The following is a 23,419-nucleotide window of genomic DNA, read 5'->3' on the forward strand; positions in this document are numbered from 1 at the left end:
ACCAAGACTTGTCATGTAGAGGTACAAGATCCCAACAGTGAATGCAACTGTACTGTATCCCTAAAATGTAGCAATAAACTCAAGTAACTCTAAAAAAAAAATCTAAACATTTGGTACAGGGGATCAAACTCAAGACCTTGCATTTGCAAGGCAGGCGGAGGCACCTCACCATATTTTTATCACAATTACTAAGTATGGCTACATTTTTTTTTTTTACATTAGAAAATGGTACAAAGAGTAGATACGTGATTCTCTCAAAGTTGGAATTAAACCTTGGCCTCTTAACTCAATCACCACCTCCCACTACCCAACAGCAGCCCTCCAGGCCACCTTCATGCCAGATCCAAAGTCACTCGAGCTTATCAACAAAAGGAAGCTTGAGCTCCCTCACCTTCTGCAACATTTATTGTTCATAAATAGGAAAATTTCTATGCCATATAAGGCATTTGGGGCATTTACTAGGCTCTAAGTATAACATATCATCCTGAGATAGCAAGAAATATCCCATTTGCCATCTAGAAAACATGGACACAGGCAAGGCATCTGCTGAGACCCTCGTCATGGTCACTGGTTACTACCTATTAGCTGTGCCCTTCCTCAAACTACCAGCCAGAGGAACAAGGCCAAGCACATTTGCCAGATCCAACTATCAGATGAGGCCAAAGCTTTGCAATGAGACAATTTGGATTGAACCTAGCTTGGTGACCACAGGCCAGTGACTTCATTTGTCTTAATAGAACAGGATTATAATTTTGAGATACCAATAAAAAGGCCATGGAAAAGGTTGGTGACTATTAGAACTCACAAGCAGCCTTGCCCTCTACATGCCCAATACATGGATGAACTACTATCACCATTCTTCTTTACTGATTCTGTATTATGATAGCACTTAGAGGAATCATCTTAATCTACAGTCAGACGTGTGGCCTGGGTTCTGGAGAGAGCTACAGTAACAGCAGTAAAAAGCTGTGCACACCCACCCCTCTCCCTTGTCCTCAATAACCTGCCATTAGCTCAGGCACCGGTCTATGTGCTGGACCCTGCACGTGGCGAGGGTTCCATGATTTTACACAAACAGCAATTCTGCCTCCCAGTGCCCCTGAACACCTGCTGCGCCTGAAGTCAGGAGACACAAGAACGACTTGCATGGCTGCTGTGATCCCTTCTGTCCTCAGGGTTATTCCCCTTCACGGCCCATTCTTGGTGGAGAGGTCAGCAAGGAGAGCAGAGGAGGACTGTCCTCCACACCAAGCCTCAGCTGGCACACCGTCTCTGGGCCAAAGCTGTTGGGCTCTTCCTGATGAGTTGCACATGACTCTCTCAATGGCAAAGCAGCAAGCTGCACCATAGCTAACTAACAGCCATTGGAGGAAAACAGGCTTGCAAAGTCCCATGTGAGAAGAAAACGTGTTGTTTTCCAAAGCCCATGGCAAACATCCTTGTTTGTGCAGCAGCAACCATGGGGAGCTGTTTATTGCATTTCGGCTAATTGTGCCAGGTACAGCGGAGAGACCCGGCCCATTACAGAGGCACGGCCTTGCATGCCACAGCGGAGCCATCAACAGTTGGACTGTGGGCCACAGTTGTGTGTGCTCAGGTAGCGGCTGAGGAAGGAGAGGTTTGCTGGAGCCTCCCTTCCTGCATCCTGAATTCGGAGTCTCCTTCTAGAAAATTCCACCTAAAAGTAACCCTCCGATTCTGTGTTCTTGGAGAATCTGCTGTGTGTGGATTCTCTGAAGCAACCCTCTCTGCAACAACCTCGTGAACAGGACTCAGGTCTCCCAGGTTCATTTTTTATTTAAAATTCAGATCCTCAGACCTTTGTCCCCCAGAAGTGCGGGACTGGGTTTTCATGATCTGCCAAACTGGGGAAACACCTACAGGTAATACAACATATTCCTGGCCTCTACAGAAGAAAAGGAAACTCAGAGAGGTCAGAGGACCTGACGAAAGGCCAAGCAAAGAACAGTGACACAGCCAGCCTGGGAAAGCAGCTCTCTGACCACCTCCCCACCAAACCTCTTAGACCCATCCTGCCAAGATGGTTCACGCTGCCCCCACCACAAGCTTTCTAAGTTTCAAGTTCTCCTTTTCTTCTGGAGTCAGGATGATTCTTCCCACCTCACCATTGCAGCCCAGCATTTATTTCTTCCAGGCCCATGGTGGCTCAGAGCACCACCCCCTGGAGAAGTTGGATGTGAAGTTGGAGCGGTTGATTCCAGGTGCTCCAACCGTGTTCCAACCTCAGCACTTGGGAGGCCAGGCCAGCTAGAAGGCGAAGAGGCCTCAGTCTGTGTCTCCCCATAAGGGAAAAGGCCACAACCTTGGGAGCAAGCTAGAGTTAGGACTCAGATCTGGATAGAGCAGGGTCATTTTCAGTCACCTGTGGAAGCCACTGCCTGTCCAGCCATTTGACTGAGATTAACTTTCATGTTGCTGCTGCCCATTCAGTAGGGAAGACATAAGGCTGCCAGCCCATTTCCTGTGGGGCCTGGAACCCGCTGTGGATGATATCAACTCTCTCTCCATGTGGCATCCTGAGTTGATTTGACCCGATGACCTCAAGGTAGAAGTGTTTTGTTGAGAGTGACCAGACTCTTGACTCTCGGTACGGGGAATCGAACTCAAGACCATGCTAGGAAGCACTGTCGTTTCTGATTTCTCACCAAATTGTGGAAGAACTAATTCTCCAGTCCTTCCCAGCCTACTGCCTTCCAAGGACTGCCAGTCTTCCAGTCCAAGGCAGCCTGCTGGAAGGAGCTTCCCTGACCTCCCAGCTGGAAAGACCCTCGTTGTGCCTGAAATATCAAGCTCACTAGTGCATACTGTTTCAGTATTTCAAGGTGTTTGATGCTAACTTTTGTATCATATGTCACTCCTTTATGTTTTAATTACAATTATTCAATTTTATGAGAAAGTAACAGACACATATAGGCATCATGAAAAAATATAAATACCAACATCAAGAAACCACCAGGGCTAGCACTATGATACAAAAGGCGTCTACACTTCACTTATATTTTGTTAAAAACTATTCATTTTTCATAAATATAAAAACTAGCTCATACTATGCAAACTGTTTTTAAGCTTTTTAAAAGCTTACATTATGAATGTCTTTCATGTAAGTAAATATCCATCCACGGCTTTTGTTTAGTGTTTAATAAATGTAAAGACGTTTCATTATTTAACGACTCCCCTAATGGACACTAAGGATGTTTTTAATTTTTCACTTCTATAAATAGTGCATCACCAAATAGCCCTGGGAAAATTCAATTATTTTCCTCTTATATGTCCTTGAAAGTAGAAACACTGGGTTAGAGGCACATGTGTCTTTGAGGTAGTCCCAGAAAGGTACTTGCTCTTCTCTAGACATTTACAATCCTGCACTTGTGTGTTCGGAAGTCCTTACTTGCTAATTTTGCCAGCCTGGATATTTTCCCTTGTTTAAAAACAAAAAGCAAAAACACAAAAAAGCTCCTTGTCAACTTGATAAAGAAACATTTGTGGTGATCTTGCTGCTTTAATTTGCATTTATTTGATTATTCATGTGGTTGAAAAATTTTATATGCTTATCACTTAATTGTATGCCTTCCTGAATTAACTCCTGGTGTTACTTGCTAGCTTTCTATTTGGATATTGGTCTTTTTCTCCTCAATGTGTAAGATATCTGACATTCTCCTCTTTATCCACAATGGGTAACATAGCAGGTGATAATAGTGGGCATAAAATAAAGTTTCACTGCAAAGAATGAATCTCTTCACAGGTAAGATAACACACCCCACTGAGCAAATATGTTTCCATCCTGTTCTTTTCCTCTTCATTTTGTACCTGGCAGTTTGACATGCAAAATTTTTCTTTTTCTGTAATTGCATCATCTGCTTGATGGTCTCTGTCTTCAGGTGGGAAAGGCTCAAGATGATAATTATTTGCTAGATCTAGATTCTTTTGAAATGTCTGCATTTTACTAGAAATATTTAATTTAGGGCTGGGGATTTAGCTTAGTGGTTCTGGTGACTGCCTCGCAAGCACAAGGACCTGAGTTCGATCCCCAGTACCAAAAAAGGAGAAATATTTAATTTAAATATATTTTAACTTCATGATAGGAAATTAGAAACCTAACTTTTTCATCTGGCTACTTAATTAGTTGACCTAACACAAGGGTTAAACATGCTTTCTGTTCCACATGGACCAGAGAGGGTGCCTCACCACACGGGTGTGTGAGTATTAACACACTCACTGTGTGCAAACACAGGTGACATTTAAGTTTTCTGTTGCATCACCTTTCTGTAGGTGCCTGCAAAGCCTCATATTCTTTTAATTATTGATATATAAAATGGGCTTTAATGTGTGATAGGGCAAGGCCCTCTCATTTTTCAAAATTAAGGACTCTATTTTAGCCCCTTCCCAGGCAAACCGTGTAAAGTTTCCCTAAACATTTTGTTAGTATTTCGATTGGCACTGTGTTAAATTCGTTCATTAATCTGCATCTTTACAATATTAAGTCTTCCCACCTCTTGGCCAGCTGGAAGTACTTTGTCCTTCCTCTGAACTCCCTTAGCACTTTATACCTTCAAAAACATCACTCTCTAAACTATACCCACCCAATTTTTCAACCATGAAACCTGAGCACATTCCCTTCCCTCCTCTCCCCACCTTCACCCCAACCAATCAATCATCAAGTCCCGTCAATGCTACCTCCTAAATTTCACCCATTTCTGCCCGTCCCCACCACCAGCACCCTACTCAAGGCTGCCATCATTTCTGGCCTGGGCCACCACCCTGGCCTCCAACTGACCCCTCTGCCTCCATGCTGGCTTCTAAGCTACTCTTGGCACTGTAGCCAAGATGGTATTTGAAAAGGCAAATCTGACCATGGCAATATTCCCATAGTCCCCCGAGGCACTTGGGCAAGAGATGAGAAAACAGGTGTGGGTGGAACGTGCACCTGCCTCCCTTCCAGCTTCTCCTCCCTTCCCAACTTCTCATTAATTCACCACCTTTGTCCTGCTGATGACCATCAAATGCTTTGCATGCTCTTTTCCACCCCAGAGCCTTTGCGTGTACTGTTTCTTCTGCCTGGACTGCTCTGAGCTCTTCCCATCATCTCAGTGTGAGAAGACTCCGTTCCCCAGCATATATTCCCTATATCTTACGTCACTCCATTTTAGTGCCCAATTCCTTGTTCGAATCAGTCACCATGAGGATGCACTAAGGAGGGTAACAAAAGTAATACTGATTTTTGGATGTAACCTATGACTCACAACCTACCCCCTCTCCATCTCAAATGTACTCCATGCAAGGTACAGCAGCTTGGGAGACGAGGCAGTGAAGCTCTTGGCAGCGTTGTGAGCAGGTCGATGTAACACAGTCTTTTGAAATCATCGCGGCAAGAGTGTTGGCATCAAGGCAATCGCTAAATGCCACAAACACACTTTTCTTTCTAACCACCTTTTCCCTGGAGAGCTGGTTGTTGAAGCTTTACCTGCCCACCCGTTTCCATGCACTGTGTGTCACTTAGCCCCCTCTGCAGCCCTGTGGGACAGGCAGCCCATCTTACAAGAAGGGGAAAAGAACCACTGGGAAGCAAGCCAAGCTGTGAGCCCAGAGTATGAGCGTCCACCTTTCCACCCATCGCTATATTGTAGCATCTAGGAAGATGGCACCCTGCACATCTACCTGATGTGGCCCCAGCATGCCTGGTGCCTAGCACGAAGCTGGGCAGAGTGGCCATGCACGGTACGTACGTTCTCCATGAGAGAGCCCACAGCGTCTCCTCATACAGCAGAGTCACACCCCAACACAATGCCGGTGATTTCACAGTTACACAGGGTCCTCCCTGGCTAGGCACTGTGTGTCCGTGAACTACAGACCACAGCCTCCTGTCTTGTCTGTAAAGCCCTTGCTCTGCTTTCAGATGTCACTGCATTTGCAACTCTTCTATGAAGCCTTCCTCGACTTCCCCACCGTAGTCACCTGCTGCTCAGTGTTCTGACAGCCCTTTTCACATTTGCATCTCTTACGAGACATAACCTAATTGTCATAAACTGTAGGTAACTGGCTTTTCTCCTAGAACTGTAAGCTGCTGGAGTGGACTGATACTAGTTTTGTTCTTTGAGCATAATTTTGAGCACATGTTTGTTCAATACGTATTCAGAGAATTGGATCGAACAGGTCAGAGGTCCAGCCAAAGTGTGGCTGTCTGAAAGTACAGTCAAAAGGGAACCCCTGCTTCAGAGGAAACTTACACACACACACACACACACACACACACACACACACACACACACGTACGCACTGGCTGCAAAGGTCTACAGTCCCATTGAGAGTTGAGGTCATTCTTTATTTCATAGAGTGCTAAGGGTCAGTTGCAACAAGCCAGTTAGTATAATCCCCAACTCCTCACAGGCCAGCCCTGTCATCCGTGTCCAGGAGGGATCTTTGAAGGCCTAGAGAGGCCAGAAGTCCTGTCTGTGAAAGTGTCCCACCCCACCTTCCCTGATCACCTCCTGTTGCCCTCCTGTGCACCAACTCCACTGGTCACACCGGCGTCCTGCCTTGTTGGCTCAAGCTCCCTCCCGCTGCTTGTTCTGTTATCTTGCTGTGCTCTCTGGTGGGGACACTGCCCACGCCCACACGACCAAATGACGGCCCTCCCAGGTGCTGCTGCGGGCAAACAGCCATGGGCCAGTCAGAGAACACAGCCCCAAGGAGGCTTCGGGATGGAGCAGAGGCAGCGTGAAGGAACTGGAGAGGAGGGTGGAGAGACAGGTGGGGGGCGGGATATACTCCTGCGTCTCAGGTCTCTGCTCACTGTGCCCTCCTCAGAGAGGCCTCCCCGATCTCCTTCCTGGACACTAGGAGTGCATCGTTCATTCTTTGCCGTTCGCCTCTCCCTCTAGAATGAGGGCTGCTTATCTCAGGAGAGCAAATGCAAAGGGAAAAATTTAGCTAACTCTACCTAAACATTATCCCTCCCATCTATTTCTAATTGTTCTCTACCCAGACACATACACTTCAACATGAGAAGGCGCTAAACTCAAGTAAGAGTACATTATGTACAACAAAATTGTACTAAAAATGTGACTATGTCTGATATATTCTCTTGGTTACCTATTTCTTCCTCCACGTCCCTTGTTTCCCCTACCCAGGTACCATATCCTACTAGATCTCCATCCATCCATTCTTTCTGTCAACAGCACTTGCTGTTCTTAAGCTAATACCATCACATTACTCTTGTGTGCACAGCAATTCTTGGTGCCTTCCTTTTTTCCTACACAGAAAGTCTAACTGCCCCTATGAGGTTTCTGTTTTCTTCATTTAAAAAGGGGTGGGGGGATTAAAATATACATTAACGTAAAAATTACCATCTTAACCATTTTAAGTGTCTAATGCAGTAATATTGAGTATATTTACATTGTTGCACAATTAAAACTAGAACTATAACTGTTAAAAAATAGGTACTTGTTCCTCCACCGCCCCCCATCCATTGTTCAATTTTCTTCTTCTGTGGGTTTGACTCTTCTAGGTACCAGATGAGGCTTCTGAGCTATTGCACAGGTTCCTTCTCTCTCTCCCTCCCTAACTTGTCTGCAATGATACGGACCAGGTTGTGCCAAGTGCACAGCCAGCTGCTGACCCAACCGCCCGGCCTCCCATACAGGCCCACCTCACCCGCTGCCTATGCACTCTGATTCCCAGAGTCAGGATCCTTTGTCCATTTATGTCCTCCCCACCCATAAATGTAGTCAAATTCCACTTCCTCCCTGACACCTCCCCTGCTCTATCCACACCAAACTCTCTCTTCCTGAAACTCACAGTCCATCCATTGGAAATGCCATGCATTTAAAATTTTCAAATTCTCCAGTTGCCCGATGCAATACACCACTGCCTCTCCCCAAAGTTTCTAAGCTTCCAGTGGCAAAAGGTCCATGTTATATGCATCACCTTCTTCTCCCACCTAGAAAAAGCAGTAGCTACAAAGTAGAAACTAAATAAATACTGTGCTGATAGGTCTTAACTTTCATAAAGTTATAAAATGCTTTGCTCCCACTTTGCAATATAATCGGGGCATTTTCTTGAGTCATTTTCAAGAAAATTCATTTATAGCCAACAACTTTGACTGCTTTTGTCTGACTGCTTTGACAAGAGACTGTCCCCGTGTGTTTCCAGCAGAGCTATTTATTTCTGAAATGAACTGGCCCATCTTCCAGACCAGGGAGAAGTTGATTAAGTAAAATACAAATGTAGAATGGAGTCTGTACTTCCTCAACCAATGTCTATCCTTCAGTCTAAATCTTCCCACAATACTGGAAGACCCCAGAATGTGGGATGAGTATAAAGCAAACAGACTGGGAACTACAGCAAACCATTTTCTCACCTACCTGTGTAAATGAACCTTCCTGGGGCTCCTTTGCAGAACTGTTTGGATTTATACGACAGTGTCACTTCCACCACGCCGGGGATGTGCCGTGGAGGGGTCTGCACTCTGATGGCATGAGGGGTTATTAGCTGAGGAACGAACAGGCAGGGAAATTAAACACCTATTAGACAAGACATCACCAAGGACACCATGCATGGCCTCGTATATTGATTTGGCAATTTCCAAGCCCAATTCAGCACCATGACTTATCTTTTAGTAAGGTGTTTTGTTGCTTCTCTGCTTACAAAAGTAGCATATGTCCAATTCATAAAATTGTGTAGTTACGGAAACATGGAAAGAAAAAAACTCTGCATAACCCAGAGATAGAGATGTTCACATCCAGTGCCTTCCCGGCACATTTCTATCCACGTGTGTCACAGAATTAGATCCTGCATGGATGCTGATGTTCTATTTTTTTCTATCATAGAGCAAATGTAGCCCTTTCCCCAAATTATTACAATTTTTGCAAAACATAATCTTCACTATCTTCTTCCCGACATTCTTCAGTAACCTCTAACTAGACTTTTTCTAATTTTCCACACCTTTCTATAATACTGCAGTCAATACTTGTCTTTTTGAGGAAAGGACGTGTCCCTGCGGTGATTATGACTTCTGTGTCTTCTTATCCTTGGTGGCTGGCCCATAGAAGGGACTCAGCACGGCTGTTCATGCTGCTCACACTTCAGGAACCAGGCACTGGTTTCCTCAGAACAAAGCAATCTTTGGGCTGAAGGAGATCGGGCAGGCAAGTTGCCTTGGCTTACCTCGCTCCAAACCAGCATGGTGCCAAACACCACTTGTAGACCATCGAAGAAGTTGTCGCCGATGATGATGACCATGGCTCCCCCTGTGGTCCACCCTTCACTGGGGCTGATGGCTTTGATGCAGGGGGTGGCTGCAAAGACAGGAAAGGAACAGCCAGTTCCTTACTGGTAGAAATTTGCACTCCTGGAAAGCTGTTGGTCATTCTAATAAGTTCGAGTTGAGTCCTGTTGATTTACCATCCTCCCCTAATTGGCTGTTGATTTTTAACTGGTCATTAAAGCCTAGTGGGTTGAGCATTAGGTATGAAGAAGTGAGACACTTAGCTAATTGTGCAAAGGGTGTTTTCAAAACTCTTGGTTTTCCCCATATTTTTATAAGTTGATCACACTAGAAAAGTATAAATTCCTTTTTTCTCCCCACCTCTGCTCCAAGATGTTAAGATTTACAAGGCCTATTAATGTGCTAGGGAGAGAAGGACAAAGAAAAATCTATCATAATCCAAGTTGTTTTTTGGTTTTTTGGTTTTGGTTTTTTTGTTTTGTTTTGTTTTGTTTTTTTTGTAGCTCTACTGTAATCACTGTCCTAACTTTGTAGAAAGGATTTTCCTCCCTTCTTCCACATGCAGGAGGCCTCTGGACTTTACATCCCAACAGGAACTCAGTATGGTTTTCAGGCCATAACTAAAGTCAATCCATCACTCCATTTCCAAAGCTGACAGGGTCAAAGGTGGAGGAGAACTTTGGCAGGACTCCAAAAACATGAGCCCCCTTTGAACAGCCAGTCAATCACATCCAATCAGTCAAAAGAAACTCGAGGGGCTCCTAGCTCTGAACTCTGGGATTTTCTTCTCCCCTTTCAGTGCCCACTGTGGGAAAATTAACACCACTCCAAATTCTTTACTGATTCAATCATTTTCTTTCAGTTCATTAATTCCTATTTAAAATGATACGAGATATATTTTAAGGGGGAGGTTGGGCTAGGGCCTGTGTATAGCACAACATCACACTCAAATACTAGCCTAATTTGGCCTTCCGTAAGTATAAGGTCTTCCCACACCCTCAAGTCAGAAGAGCAGAAGGAAAACGAACCAGCAAGATGGAATCCAGTCAGGTTTGTCAGTTACGTTCATCGATAGACTTTAATTTTTTGGACAACTTGAAGTTTAACAGTTACCAGTATTTCTAATTACTTTAATGCACTTGGAAAACTACCCAGAGCAGGCCATGATTTCTTCTTGTCCAAGCAAACAAAAAATCAATTAGTGTCAGTTCCATTCTGCACACTGTTTTGTTTTGCCCACAATCTGTTTAAGGGCAGAGCTGACACTTACTCGTACACGTCTGGCACTGTGAGGGTCCTGTTTAACCAAGATGTCACAGGCCTACATCTGCCTGAAATGCCCGCCTCGCAAAAAGAAAAACACAGAGCAGAATGGAAAAGACTGAGAGGTATGGGGGAGCACAGCCTTGGCTGGGAACATGGCACACCGCAGCCAGTGTTTACAACAGCACTTACATACCCACATGGTTTTTGTGTACTTTCTGCCCATGAGCATGGGGACAGACATTTGAAATTGCAGCAGGAAATGTGAGCAGAACTGCACTCAACTACCATGCTCAGCCTGCACAGCCCTACCTTCTGAGGGGTCGAGTCTTCTTGCTCTCCGTCCGTGCTTGGAGTTGTTATGCACAAACATGTTGTCGGAAACAGCCAGCACATGCCCGTCCACATTCACTGTTGTTGACAACACGACCTGCGTGTTTAAACGAAAGGGAGTAGGCACCGGGGTTAGTGTCACAGAAAGTGGTAAACCCACCGGGATTCTCTCTGCCACTCTTGCACCTGACAAGTGGGAGACAGGGCAGAACTAGGGACTGGGTCACATGTTCAGGTGGGCAGTCCAGCAGACTTTCCCCCTCTAGTAATTATAGAGAACTTAATGGCGAAGAGGCAGCCACCCCTTAATCTGTGTCTTGTCATATATTTGTGCTCAAACTCTGCCCCTGTCACCACGTGGGAGAAATTGGCCCTCTGCCTGCTGGTTCCTAAAACCAAGTTTTCCATCAAAGGACTGGACTTGTCATTCCCCAAGGGCCCTCGGGCTGCCGTCCTAGGATGTCGACTGGTCATGCTCAATCTGGGAACTAAAATTCAACCAAGCCCGCTGGAAGGTTGCACTCCAAACTCAGGAGTGGATTCTTGTGTTTTGAATCTCTCCTGACCTCATGCTGGGCATCGGGAGGCTGGGGTGTGCCTGCCCACTAGGGAATGGTGGCAAAGATGATCAAACTAACGAGGAAAAGATAAGGTTCCCAGAATCCAGTGTTACAAACATGGGACATTTAGTGTTTAACTGGAGGACAGGGAGGAGGCGGGTGTGGAGTCCTGGATGAGAAAAGCATTGCAGTCAGAACTGAGTCCAAGTCCTAGGCTGCTGCTTCCTAACATAAAACTGTGGAAAAATTATTGAGCTTTTTCAAATCGCAGATTTTCTTATCTAAAAATATAAACAATGCTCCCATCTCACAGGGCTGAATGAGATAAAATGAGCACAAACTGAGATAATACTTGTCAAGCATTCAGCAGAGTGCTTGGTACATGCCGGTTAGGGTCATTCTGTCCTGTTTGTCTCCCCGCTGTCTTGTCCGACCAGTCAGTAAGACACAGGGGATATTCATACAGTCCAAGCCCCAGAGAAGGTTCTAGAAAGGAGGACAGGGTCCAGGTAGTGGCAGTTACAGGGCACGGCCCCTACCCTCAGAGCGCTTACTTGTTTGCGGAAGAATTGTGCCTAACACTGGAAGAAATCAGCAAACAGAACTATATCAAAACTGAGTTCTGCCATGTGTACTTGTGAGCAGGGTAGAAGGGCATGAGGAAGGAGTTGCAGGGGGCAGAAGTCAGCAAAGGGAGGCAGCCTGAGTTCACCTCCCATGGACGGACCAAACCCCAAAAGAGCAGCCAGCCCAGACGGGAGCCTCCTTCTCAGCCCAGGTCACTTATGCATGCTGATATTGTCTCTTTAAGGAAAAAAAAAATGGTTACATGCACAGGTATGCCTTGGTACAGACCTTTTGAGGAAGGATGCTGAATAGGTTTATAACAAGGAACCATGTTCGGAAAGAGCTCTCCCTGCCTATGCCACAAATGAAATGTGCTGATGTCCTGTCATTGTTCTGCTGCTCCGAATTTAACCGAAGGAGGAGGAGAAGAGACCCAACCCCACCTTAATGAATCCCTGACATCCATCATCCGGCCTCGAGAACTGTCAAACTATTATTGATTTCATTTCATCTCTAGTGCTGTCCTTTCCTCGCCTCCTTTATATAAAGATGGTGATGATCACAGGTTTGGGAGGGTTTTCAGTGTAAAGTTTACATGCACGATTTGTCTGACTCTCATGATGCAGATTGTCATATCCCTCAGAAAGTTATTTTGTGTTCCTTCCTGCAAAGCAACGCTCTTCCCCACCAAAGGTCCCTTCCTCACCCCCACCCAGGGATGGTCCTATGTGGCATCTTTTAACATCTTAAAAATACTTGTAATGCTATAGGTTGGAGAGAATCCCTAAGACCCATGAGTCCACAAATCTCTCCCAGGGCATGATACAGGGTATATGAAATTTTACATGAACATAAGTAGGTTTCAATCATTCCACTCAACAAATATTCATTGAGCTCCTACTACACGTCAGGTATTATGACAGGCCCTGGGGATTCAAAGAACAAACATAAAGGAACCTCAGTTGTCATTCAGAAAATTATTACCCATATAATTGCTCACAATTCAAGGGACGCAGCCTGTCTAGCTCTGGGTCTGTTTTCAATTGTGCCCATGTTCACATGTTAGCATCTGAGCAAAGTCCGAGATAGCTCCTATCAGGCAGTGGCAGACATAAAACTGAGACATCCATCACTCCCAGCAGACACACCACGGCACGAGTTCTCCTCAGAGCGACTGTAGCAAAGCCCAAGATCGTGTCACCGGCAAAAGGAGAGACTGGACCGTTTAGTCATGGGGCTAAAGTGAACACGGCCATTAAAAACCATCACCTGTGTGCATGTTTAGCCTCCGATAATAACAGCAAAGGGAGGAAAGAAGAGGAATCACAGTTGTGTGTGTGAATAGATCTTGGAAGACCCAGCTGTCATCTCTGGAAAACAAAACAAAACAAAAATCCCAAAGAAAGAACACTGAGAAGCTGTGTTGGGCGTTAATGGTTAACATGCTGTTCTAGGCACATGGCGGGAGGGGAACCCCAGGTCTGACTGGGGTGGGGGTCACACGAACGTGAGGTGCATTCTCTTGGAGACCACTCTAATTCGTTCCACAAGCTGCTTGTCATGCTGTCTGCTAATGCTCCCTGGGCCTTCCTGGCGCGAAGTATGGGGCTTGGGCGAGCCAGCGGATTTCATCATGGTCCGTTTGGGTGGAGAAAGACTTGGTTCCAAAGTGAACATTTCCCGAATGACATACCCTGGTGGCTCAGATGCACTTCATTATTTTCTATTAACAATGGAAATAAATTTTAATCTCTTGCTGGCTAGTGCTGGCCTCCCGTGACAGCAAGGGAATTAACCTGAATTATTTCAGTGTCTGCAAAATTTATTACAAGATTTTAAATTATGTCCAAATGTATGTGCGGAACATGTGTGTCTATGCACACATATATAAGTTTTACTTCAAATTCTAGTTTTTCGTATTCCAAATATCTGAGGCTGTGAGGTACCTACAAGAGCCTGCCAGCTAAAGTGAACTTGCAAAATGTAAGGGATTTAATTCACAAACTCCACCACATGAAATCAGACATGTTGGGCTGCTGTTCCAGTACAGAGAGATGCTTGCTTGGACAGTGACTTTTAGATTCATTCCCTCCACTTCTGAAAGAAGCAACTACATTATGAAGGTGAAGATATATTTAGTTCCATCGAAGCTTCGAATTTAGCTTTCCTCACTGTTTTCTGATGAATGATGACAATGCTGATATTATTCTATTCAGAGAAGTTAAAATTACTGAATGTTTTAAGACTAAAGGAAGTGGAATGTGCATTCCAACATCATCTCACTCCCAGGCCTTCCCCTTCCACAAGCCAACTTCTTTCCCCTAGTGAGTATTTCCTGGGTCACGAAGGCTGACCCTTTCCATCTGGAATCAATCAGTCAACCCCTGACAACTTCCTGAAACACCTCACTCCATTTCCTGTTCTCTCCCCCTTCTCGCTTTCCCCCTGGTTTGCTTCACTCTTCAAAACTGCAGGCCACAGCAGCTTAATGTTAGAGGGTCAGGCACAGTTAGACTCCAAAACACTACACAAGGACACCTTTGACCTTCAAAAATCTTTACATCTTAGCTAAACAAATCAAGGTCAACATTTCTTACCATTACCTTGTTAACTATTTGTATGTATCTTTACCAATAGTCCTCTGGTCATGTAGCCATCAATACCACTTGTTCTCCTAAGATCATAAACTGATCTACTTGAAAAGTAGCAAATTTAGTGTGGATTAAAGGTGCCATTTCGAGGTACCTGCAACTAGAACTCGCTAGTGTAGTAACAGACATATGGAGGGGATTCCGTACAGAAGAACTTCTATGCCTCATCAATGTCTCCTGTCACCTAAACCTGATACCTCATCTTTTCCAAAGCTGTCAGACACTCTTGGCACTGCCATTCTGCTGGCACAGCCTAAAAGAATGCCAATTAGGAATACAGATGTCCATAATTTGTGAGGGATGGACCCCGGGTTTCGCTGCTGACACGAGTGACAACTTTCATTTATTTCTCATAGTTGATATATCTGCATTGCAGCTCAGAGCTCCAACGGCAAGCCCCGCAGATCCCAGTACTAAGTCATTGGAGGTGACAGCTCACCTCAACAGATACATTTCGATTCCACACAAAAGTGATGAGCAATTCATTCACAACGAGACAGATACCTTTAAGCTAAGTTTCCAAGAAAGGGGCACTGGGATCAATTGAAGTTGCTCACATTTTAAAAAGTGAAAGTGGTTTTTGCCAGTCTTTATTTTGTTTTGATTGTGGCCTCTCGCTTTTTTTTATGAAGCCAGCTCAATAAATACAGACTGACTGGGGAGTGACCACGATAGGTTTCGTTTTGCCTTTAACTATAAGGCAGTGTTTGCAGAAAGAGAAACCCATGTAAAACTTGAAAAGTACAAGAAAGTTTTGGAAAACACAATCTCTCAGATGTTAGTGGTCTGCTAAAGGGACTCGCGAAAACTGGACTGGCTTTCTCAAATTCTGTTCTTCATTATCCAAAAGTTCTCCCACATCTCTCACCCTAATAATTTATACAAAGCAGGAGCTGAGTTGTAAAGAGCTCTTTCCTGCTCATAAAAGGCCACTGTGGGAGGGACTCTTAGTGGACACATGCGTTAATCTGCTTGTATACTTAGTTTTCCAATAGTGTAGTGGCTTTTTTTCTGGTAACAGAATGAGGGAATGTGGTAGGGGACTCCTACTAAACTGACGTATGCCGCCCCTGGATAAGGTTTATGTCTAATGCTGAGATGTCTTTTGGCTTAAACATCACTTTGTGTGGTTGGTTTTATTTTTCTTGCTCAGAGTTCTAGCTGTATGATTTCGCTGAGTTACACAGCCAGAAGAATGGCCACCTCAGACCCTGATTTCTGTTTGCTTTCGTCAGCTCCTACCCAGGGATCCCTACAAAGACCCCAAGCCTCACACACGGAGGGTAACAGAAGTCAGCATGGAAAATTCGGGGAATGACTCAATGCTAAATGATCTTCTCCTTGAAACAGACGACAGTCCCATTGTCTGTGGGTCAGCAGAGAATAATGGTGTTGGTTAGAAACCTTGCTGTACAGATCAGAGTTCTTGCTCTGAAATCACACCAAGTTCTTCCATTAGTCAAGCTTGAGTTCCTGCCATTCCAGCAAGGGTCATACACCTCCAAGCTCTATGTGGGGCCTCAGGAAAGCTACACACAGAGCACTTATAGCACACTCAATGTTGAAGACCCTCTGATACCACACTTACAAACACACACACACTAGGCTAAATAAAATGGTCTCCAAAATTCCTGTTATTTTGCCAAGTATGGAAAAAAATCTTTATGACATTTTACATCTGGAAATGGAATTGAATTCATGATGTACTTTTCCCTTATAACTATTCAGTTTCTGTATATGTTATTTCAGCTTTCTCAAAGCATAATTGTTATGTGGGATTTTATTTTCCACCTGTGAAAGGAGGAAAGAGACATTGAGACCATTAAAGTGACAGAGAAAATCAAGACAGACTTCTGGCCATGGTGGGCAACCTAGTGAGAAAGAAATACAAGTTGGTTTCGTATGCACTGGCTATTTGCGTAACTGAGGGGAACCTAAGGAAGCAATGATGTCTAAGCCTCCTACTGGAGGCACAGGTTAACAACAAACACTTCGGCTACTGCAATTTGTTTCTCCCTGCCATTTCATTCTTGGCATGTATCGTATGTTCAAACCAGATTTAAAGCCGAGATACTTTTTTGTTACTAGACTTCAGAGTCTTCCAAATACCTCTTAACACTTCCCCCACAAACATGGATTTTGTCACTTAAAGAACAAAAAAGGAATTCCCAGAATTCTCAGCAATGCTGGTTGTTTCACATTCCGTAAGGCTAAACTTTCTGTTCAGTGAAGCATCAAGTCCCAAACAGGAGAACACCAAGTTGGTCACCATAGAGACAGACGCAGGGCTTTCTGGGATTGATCACACTAAGGGAAGGGGCATGGTATGAATGTTACAACACCTGAGAAGATACTTTCTTAAGTAACTACATGATGCTATGTTTTAAAGTCATTGAATATCCTGCCCCTTGCTGTGGTATTGGGGATTGAACAGGGGAACTTGGCACTGAGCTACATCCCTTGCCCTTTTCAAATATCTTGTTTTATTTCAGAGTCTTGCTAAGTCACTATGCTGCTCCGGCTGGGCTAGAACTTATGACCCTCCTGCCTCAGCTTCCTAGAGTGCTGGGATTACAGCCATGCACCAGCACTCCCCATCATCACTGGGTATTTATGGAGTCGCACAGTGCTATACTACTCACGGAAGGCTGATGGAAAACACTGTTACTGCCTGGGGCAGCTTGCCATGCAGGGATGAAGCAGAACAAAATACCAGCTATAATCAGAAAATATTCCTGTTTAGTACTAGATCATTGAGGACTAAACTGTGTGACCACTGAATACTCCAGAGGCCCAAAGATGAGGAGCGTCAACCAGAACTGAAAGCAGCAATAGACATTTTCATCAAGAAAGCCAGAGTTGACATAGGCCTTGAAGAATTGAAAAATTTGAGTTACATAACCTGAAGAGACAGAGAGGGTTATTCTGGCACGTTTTAAAAGAAATTACAATCCACATAACTTTGCATCATATGCCTAAGAACTTTCTGCCAGCATATTCTGGCAAATTTGGCTTTGGGCTGAACCTTTTAGAACTTGCTTTTGAAAATCCGGCTAAATATAAGGTGATGTTTTCTAAACCAGCTTTTTGTGTCACTGGTGGAGCCTGAAGTTCATTTGTCTGGTTCACCACTCTGAATCCCCCTTCATTTCAGAGGCAGAGACACTAGCCTGTCCCTCCCTGCCTCACTTCCATCCACTGGGGCCATTGCTTTTCCCACCTAAACTGTGCCAAAAGGGATTCCATAGGCAAGGACAGTCTTTCACCAGCAAAACATTGGATGCCATCCCCTGGCTCCACCACGCTCTTCCACCAAACTCCGCCTCAAGGCCCTTAGGAATGACCTGTCGCCCATCAGAAATCAGAAGATCTTAGACCCACGCGCAGCTGACCAATCCCTGAACGCTTCTTGCAGAGTGAAGGGAGCTCTGCATTCCAGAAAGTTCTGCCTCGTACAGCGCTGCGATGGTTCAGGAGTAGAGGTTTGGTGCCAAATTTAAGCCCCCCCCCAAATATTGGAGCCTGAACGCTTTGCTTCTACCTAACTGAAGTTTGAAAATCCTTTCCTAAAAGTTATGTAGGCAACTACCTGTTTTCCTGTCTTTCCCTATGCTCTCACAAAGAACTCAAAACACACTTTCCATGTGAGTCAGTCAGAATTTGTATCACTCTGATTCTTGTCCCCCCATTTGAGACCCCAGAAGTCCGCCGGGAAAGGCAGAAAGTTGAATCATCAGAGAAATGCTTGAAGAAACCCAGCCAGCCCTTGGACCTCACACCCTCAGAGGGGTTTTTTTGTTTGTTTTTTTGTTTTTTTCCCCAACTCCAAGAAGATAATTACTGTTTCTTAACTTGGACTATCTGGTTTGTTTCACCACCAGATAATGGACTCACCTGTTGATCAGAGAGGCAGTAAGTCAAGTGATTTTCATTATGTGCTTTAAATGTGCTGCTCGGTAGCAGAGCAACTTTCCAATGGTGGTGAGATCACACGGCAGCTGGGCCAGCTCTCAAACCAAGAGATTTGAACTGAAGAAACCTGCAGGCAGCTGGTGCTGCATTAAACTTTTACCATTTGGAGTTAATTTAAACTCTCGTTTCCCTCTTCAATGGGTGTGAGAGAAACATTCAACAATTTTTATTTAAGGAAAATAGATGGTGGTGCCATTAAAAAGTTTTATATAAGAGCTGGGGTTTAAAAAAAATCATAAGGGGTTGCTGGATGGATTTTGGCCCCGCTCCAAGACATGAGTAGCTGTGCCCTTTGCTCCCGCATCGCTTAGTAAAACAGGCTCGTGGCGAACGCCCAGCTGTGGGGACGAGGTGACTTGGTCGTGGACGCCCATTTCCCCATCGCTCTTGCACAGCTGTAGCACGGGCTCCTTGCAGCCGCAGCCCCTGGGCCTGTCACGTGGTCCGGCTGCCCCTGGATGTCGGCCAGTTCATCCCCACCCGGGCAGATCTGTGTCCTTGGTTCCCAGCTGTGCCACCCTTGGAGTCCTCTCACTTCCTTGGAGCTCTGACAGACCTGCGGGCCTGCTCTCACCAAGCGCCATCACTTCCTGCCAGCTGCCTTGCGTCCCTCAAGATGCCCCCTCACAGGCTCATCCTGGGGTGTGTGTGCGACCCGTAACAGACCAAACACCAACGTCTCTCTCCACCTGGTCCAGGAATGACTCCCCACACACACTAGGGACCCTGGGTCCTTCCAGTCCTACTGCCGTCTTCCCTCTAGCAGCTGAGGATGACAGCACGCCCACACACACCCAACTTTCTGTGCAAATTAAAAATGATTTTGGTAGGTCCAAGTGAAAGAGGAAGTCATTTAAAAGGTGAATTTGAGACACCCAGAGTCTCTCAGAAAAGCTCGGTAAACGGGGTAAGAACTTCTATCCCGGTTGCAGGCAAGCTCCACGCTGGAATGAGAGGGCCCGTTCACAGCGATGAGGGGACTGGACATGCGTCGCGGTTGGAAGTGTCAGGTGACTTCACAGGCGCTGGAACTGCCTGTGGGACGGAAACACCCCAGCCTCTGCAGTGACTGTGTCTTCTTTGATCCGTCCCCTTCAGGCAGCAGGTTAAAGTCCTGGTACTCAGGACTTTGAGTACCCCGAGCGGAAGTAAAAGATCTGCTGGCATTGTACAGGACGATCGGAAGGGCACTGACGGGCACACGGAGCAGCAGCCGCACCCTGTTACTGTAACCGGGGCAGCGTCGCTTCACCCCGCGCCATCCACGCTAGCTCACACCACCGAGTTCCAACAAGGACCTCAAGGGCCCTGCCTGGGATGCTGCCCTCTCCACGTGGGTCTGTGCAGACCACAGGGAAGCAGGCCCGTGCTTCCTGTTTCCTCTACCTCCTCTTCCTCCGCCCACGGAACGGCTTCAGGAGCGCCGCTGAGGGTGTGGACCGTGGGGTGAGGACCCTGCTGTTTTCCCCAAGCCCAGAGCAGACCCAGCCGGGCTACTACAATACCAGGTGAGCAACAGAGAGCCCTAGACTGTTGTCAACTTTCACTGTCTCTTAGAATTTGAATGTGTGAAATGACAATGTGCCTGACTTCCTTTTCCTGGCTTAATTTTCATATGGATTTTATAACTGCCTACTGTCTACCCCTACTGCAGAGCAATAAAAAAATGGGGTTCTTTCTGACTTAACAGGCTGCTCAGCTTACCTCGTACATAAATGCCTTTTCCTTTTCTTCGTGGGGCTGTTAATCTAGGTGTTTCCTCTCATTGTTCCATTTCAAGGAAAGCAAAAGTGATCTTTCTACATGGACAGTCATGGATAGATACTTTGGGGGTTCTGGAAATCAACTTTTCCTTCCTTTTTTTTTTTCTTTCTCTTTCTTAAATATTCACTAATAACCATTCACTGAGTTCTGAAGAGTGCCTGACATTGTGCTAGGCATTACAAACAATACAAAAATAAATAATATGCCCATGACCCTCAACCAGTACATGGTTTCTCAAAGAGACAAACAATAGTTTTCAGAGAATGTGACAAGTGGCGAGCAGAGCCCCCAGAGAGTGGTGTTCAGGCACAAACAACGGAGAGTCAGAAAATGCCTCCCTAGGGAGGAGACAGGCAGGTGCAGTCTTGAAGCACAAGGAATTGCAAGTTGAAGAGGGTGAAGGGTCCTCAGGCAGAGGGGTGAGCAGAAGGTGCAGCAGAAGTCAGTGGAAACCTGTGGGAGCTTCCAGGAGTGGCCTGGGCAAGAACTGCCAGGTATGAAGATACTAAAAGGGTCTTCACAACTGTGTCTTTTAAATCTGAGCTCCAGGTCTCTGGCCAGTAGGTGTATTGTTTTACAAGATAACTTGGCATTAGCTGACAATGGATTAGACACCGAAGGAGCAGAAGGGCCATCATAATTTTTCAGCAGGGAGAGATAGATTTAACAGATACTTAGGAGGAAGAAGAGATACTTTAACAATGAAAGAAGAGGAAATGAATCAGGGAGTAAATAGTGAGTTCACTTTTGAATACACGCTCATCAGTCATCCGAGGGAAGGTGCCCAAGGGAGGCAGAACTGTATGTTTGCAGCTCCAGAAGGCTGAGGCTATAGATCCAGGAATCGTCTGGGAGTAGATGGCACTGGAAGCCAAGGAAGCTGCTGAGAGATCTGGCGAAGTGGGGAGTGCGCAGATTTCCATCGTGAAGGGGTCACTTATGCTGAGGGTGTCCATTTGGTGTTCGATGAACTTCACTTCTTTAGATCAGGGCCCATGGAATCCTAACAGATGTTCTCAAAGGTCTGGGGAACCTCGTAAATGTTAAGCAAAACTTTATTTCTTGTTGGGACAGAGACTATGGCTGTTAGTGGATTCTCAAAGGAATTTGGCCCAAAAAAATAAATAGATAAATAAATAAAAGGCTAAGACTCATCTCACACACACACACACACACACACACACACACACACACACAATCACCTCTGATACTCAGAATTTAAATTGAATCAGGGATCTGTTCGGGCTTCAAGTTAAGCTTTATGTAATTATTTTGGTCCCATTTGATCATTTTAAGAAAAACAGTTCAGGTTTCCCTGGAGTTTCTGGAATGGAGAAAAGATCTGGGGTGATAGAAGAGGATGGATATGGCTGGGTTCCTGATTTTGTTAGAAAGATCTGTGTTTCCGCTCTACTCAAATCAAATCCTCACAAAATAATTCTTCATATTAAATATATGTCTGGTCACGTAATAAAAGCAGTGAATTGAAGTGATTATCTACATGGCTAACAGGTACTACTGTGCTCATGGTTCTGAATGAGATCTGTATTCCAGGAATTCCTAAAAGCTCTGTCCCCTCAGATCCCTCTCTTCACCACCATGGCGACCTACTGTTTGGTTCATACTGAAATTGGATCTAAGGTTCTTAATCTATCATTATAGCAAATAGTTCATCCTTTTATGTCATAGCTTTCTCCATGAGAAAGAGCTTTTGAGGAAGGACATATATAATTTTTTTTTGTACCAGAGATCGAACTCAGGCCCTTGTGCTTACAAGGCAGGCAGCAGAACCACTGAGCTAAATCCCTGGCCCTCAAGAGAGGTTTTATTTTAATGGAATCTGAGCACAATATGAAAATTTCCAATTCTTTTGTGCATCAAAGAACACCATCAAGAAATGAAAGATAATCCATGGAATGGGAGAAAATATTTGCCAGTCACATATCTGATAAAGGCCCAGTATCTTGACTATACAAAGAATTCTTGCAATTGAACAATAACAACAACAACAAAAATAAATATTCCAACTTAAAAATAAGCATGCCTCTAGTCCCAGCACTTGGGAGGCAGAGCCAGGAGGATCACCATGACTTCAAGGCCTGCCTGGGTTACTTAGAGAGTTCAAGACCAGCCTGAACTATGGTCTGTCTCAAAAAAGTTAAAAAAAAAAAAAAAAGCCAGGCAAGGTGGTGCATGCCTGTAATCACAGCACTTGGGACACTGAGGCAGGAGGACCACTGTGAGTTTGAGACCAGCCTGGGCTACATAGTGAGTCCAGGTGAGTCTCAACTACATAGTGAGGCCCTGTCTCAAAAAACAAAAAACAGTTAAAAAAAATTAAAAATTTCAAATGGACATTTCTCCAAAGAAAATATATAAATAAGCGATAAGTACATGAAAATATGTTTAGCATCATTAGCCATTAGGAATAAGCAAATCAATACCACAGTTAGATACTGCTTTACCCCCATAAGATGGCTAGATTTTCTTTTTTTGAAACAGAAAATCACAAGAGTTGGCAAGGAATTAGAAAAGTTGATATCTTCACACATGACTGGTGGGAACATAAAATGTTACAGCCACTGTGAAAAATAGTTTGGCAGTTCCTCAAAAAGTTAAAGATAGAGTTACCATACGATCCAGAAATTCTACTTGTAGTTGTATTCCCAAAAGAATTAAAAATATATGTTCACAAAACAACTTCTGTATATGCAGAAAAGCATTATTTATAACTGCCAAAAAGTGGAAACAACCAGAGTGTCTGTTAACTAAATAATGGATACATAAAAAGCAATATATAAAAGGGAATATTACTCAGTCATAAAAAGTAATGCAGTGTTGATACATGTTACAACATTCAGAACCTTGAAAGCATTGTTCTAAGTGAAAGAAGTCAAACAACAAAGGGCACACATTGTAGTACTCTATTTACATGGAATCTCCAGAGTAGACAAACTCACAAAGAGAGAAAAGTAGACTAATGGTTGCTGACAGCTGAAATTAAGAATTAGAAGGCCTGGGGTGCCTTTTTGGAGTGATGAAAATGTTCTGGCATCAGATGGTGA

General features: G+C 44.7%; 1 protein-coding gene across 1 annotated transcript in view; it reads right to left on the reverse strand.

The window, feature by feature from the left end:
* Ebf2 (EBF transcription factor 2) overlaps positions 1-23,419 on the reverse strand; it is a 182,351-nt gene that overhangs the window by 32,179 nt on the left and 126,753 nt on the right. Inside the window, exons 8-10 of the mRNA XM_010623645.2 lie at positions 10,820-10,937; positions 9,184-9,314; positions 8,382-8,508 (exon numbers count right to left, since the gene is read on the reverse strand). Of these exons, the coding sequence (XP_010621947.1) occupies positions 8,382-8,508; positions 9,184-9,314; positions 10,820-10,937 (376 nt within the window). The remainder of the gene's footprint in view (positions 1-8,381; positions 8,509-9,183; positions 9,315-10,819; positions 10,938-23,419) is intronic.

The sequence above is a fragment of the Fukomys damarensis genome, unplaced genomic scaffold, assembly GCF_012274545.1.
Source record: "Fukomys damarensis isolate Sample0158 unplaced genomic scaffold, DMR_v1.0_HiC HiC_scaffold_18, whole genome shotgun sequence".
In the NCBI taxonomy this organism is placed as follows: domain Eukaryota; kingdom Metazoa; phylum Chordata; class Mammalia; order Rodentia; family Bathyergidae; genus Fukomys; species Fukomys damarensis.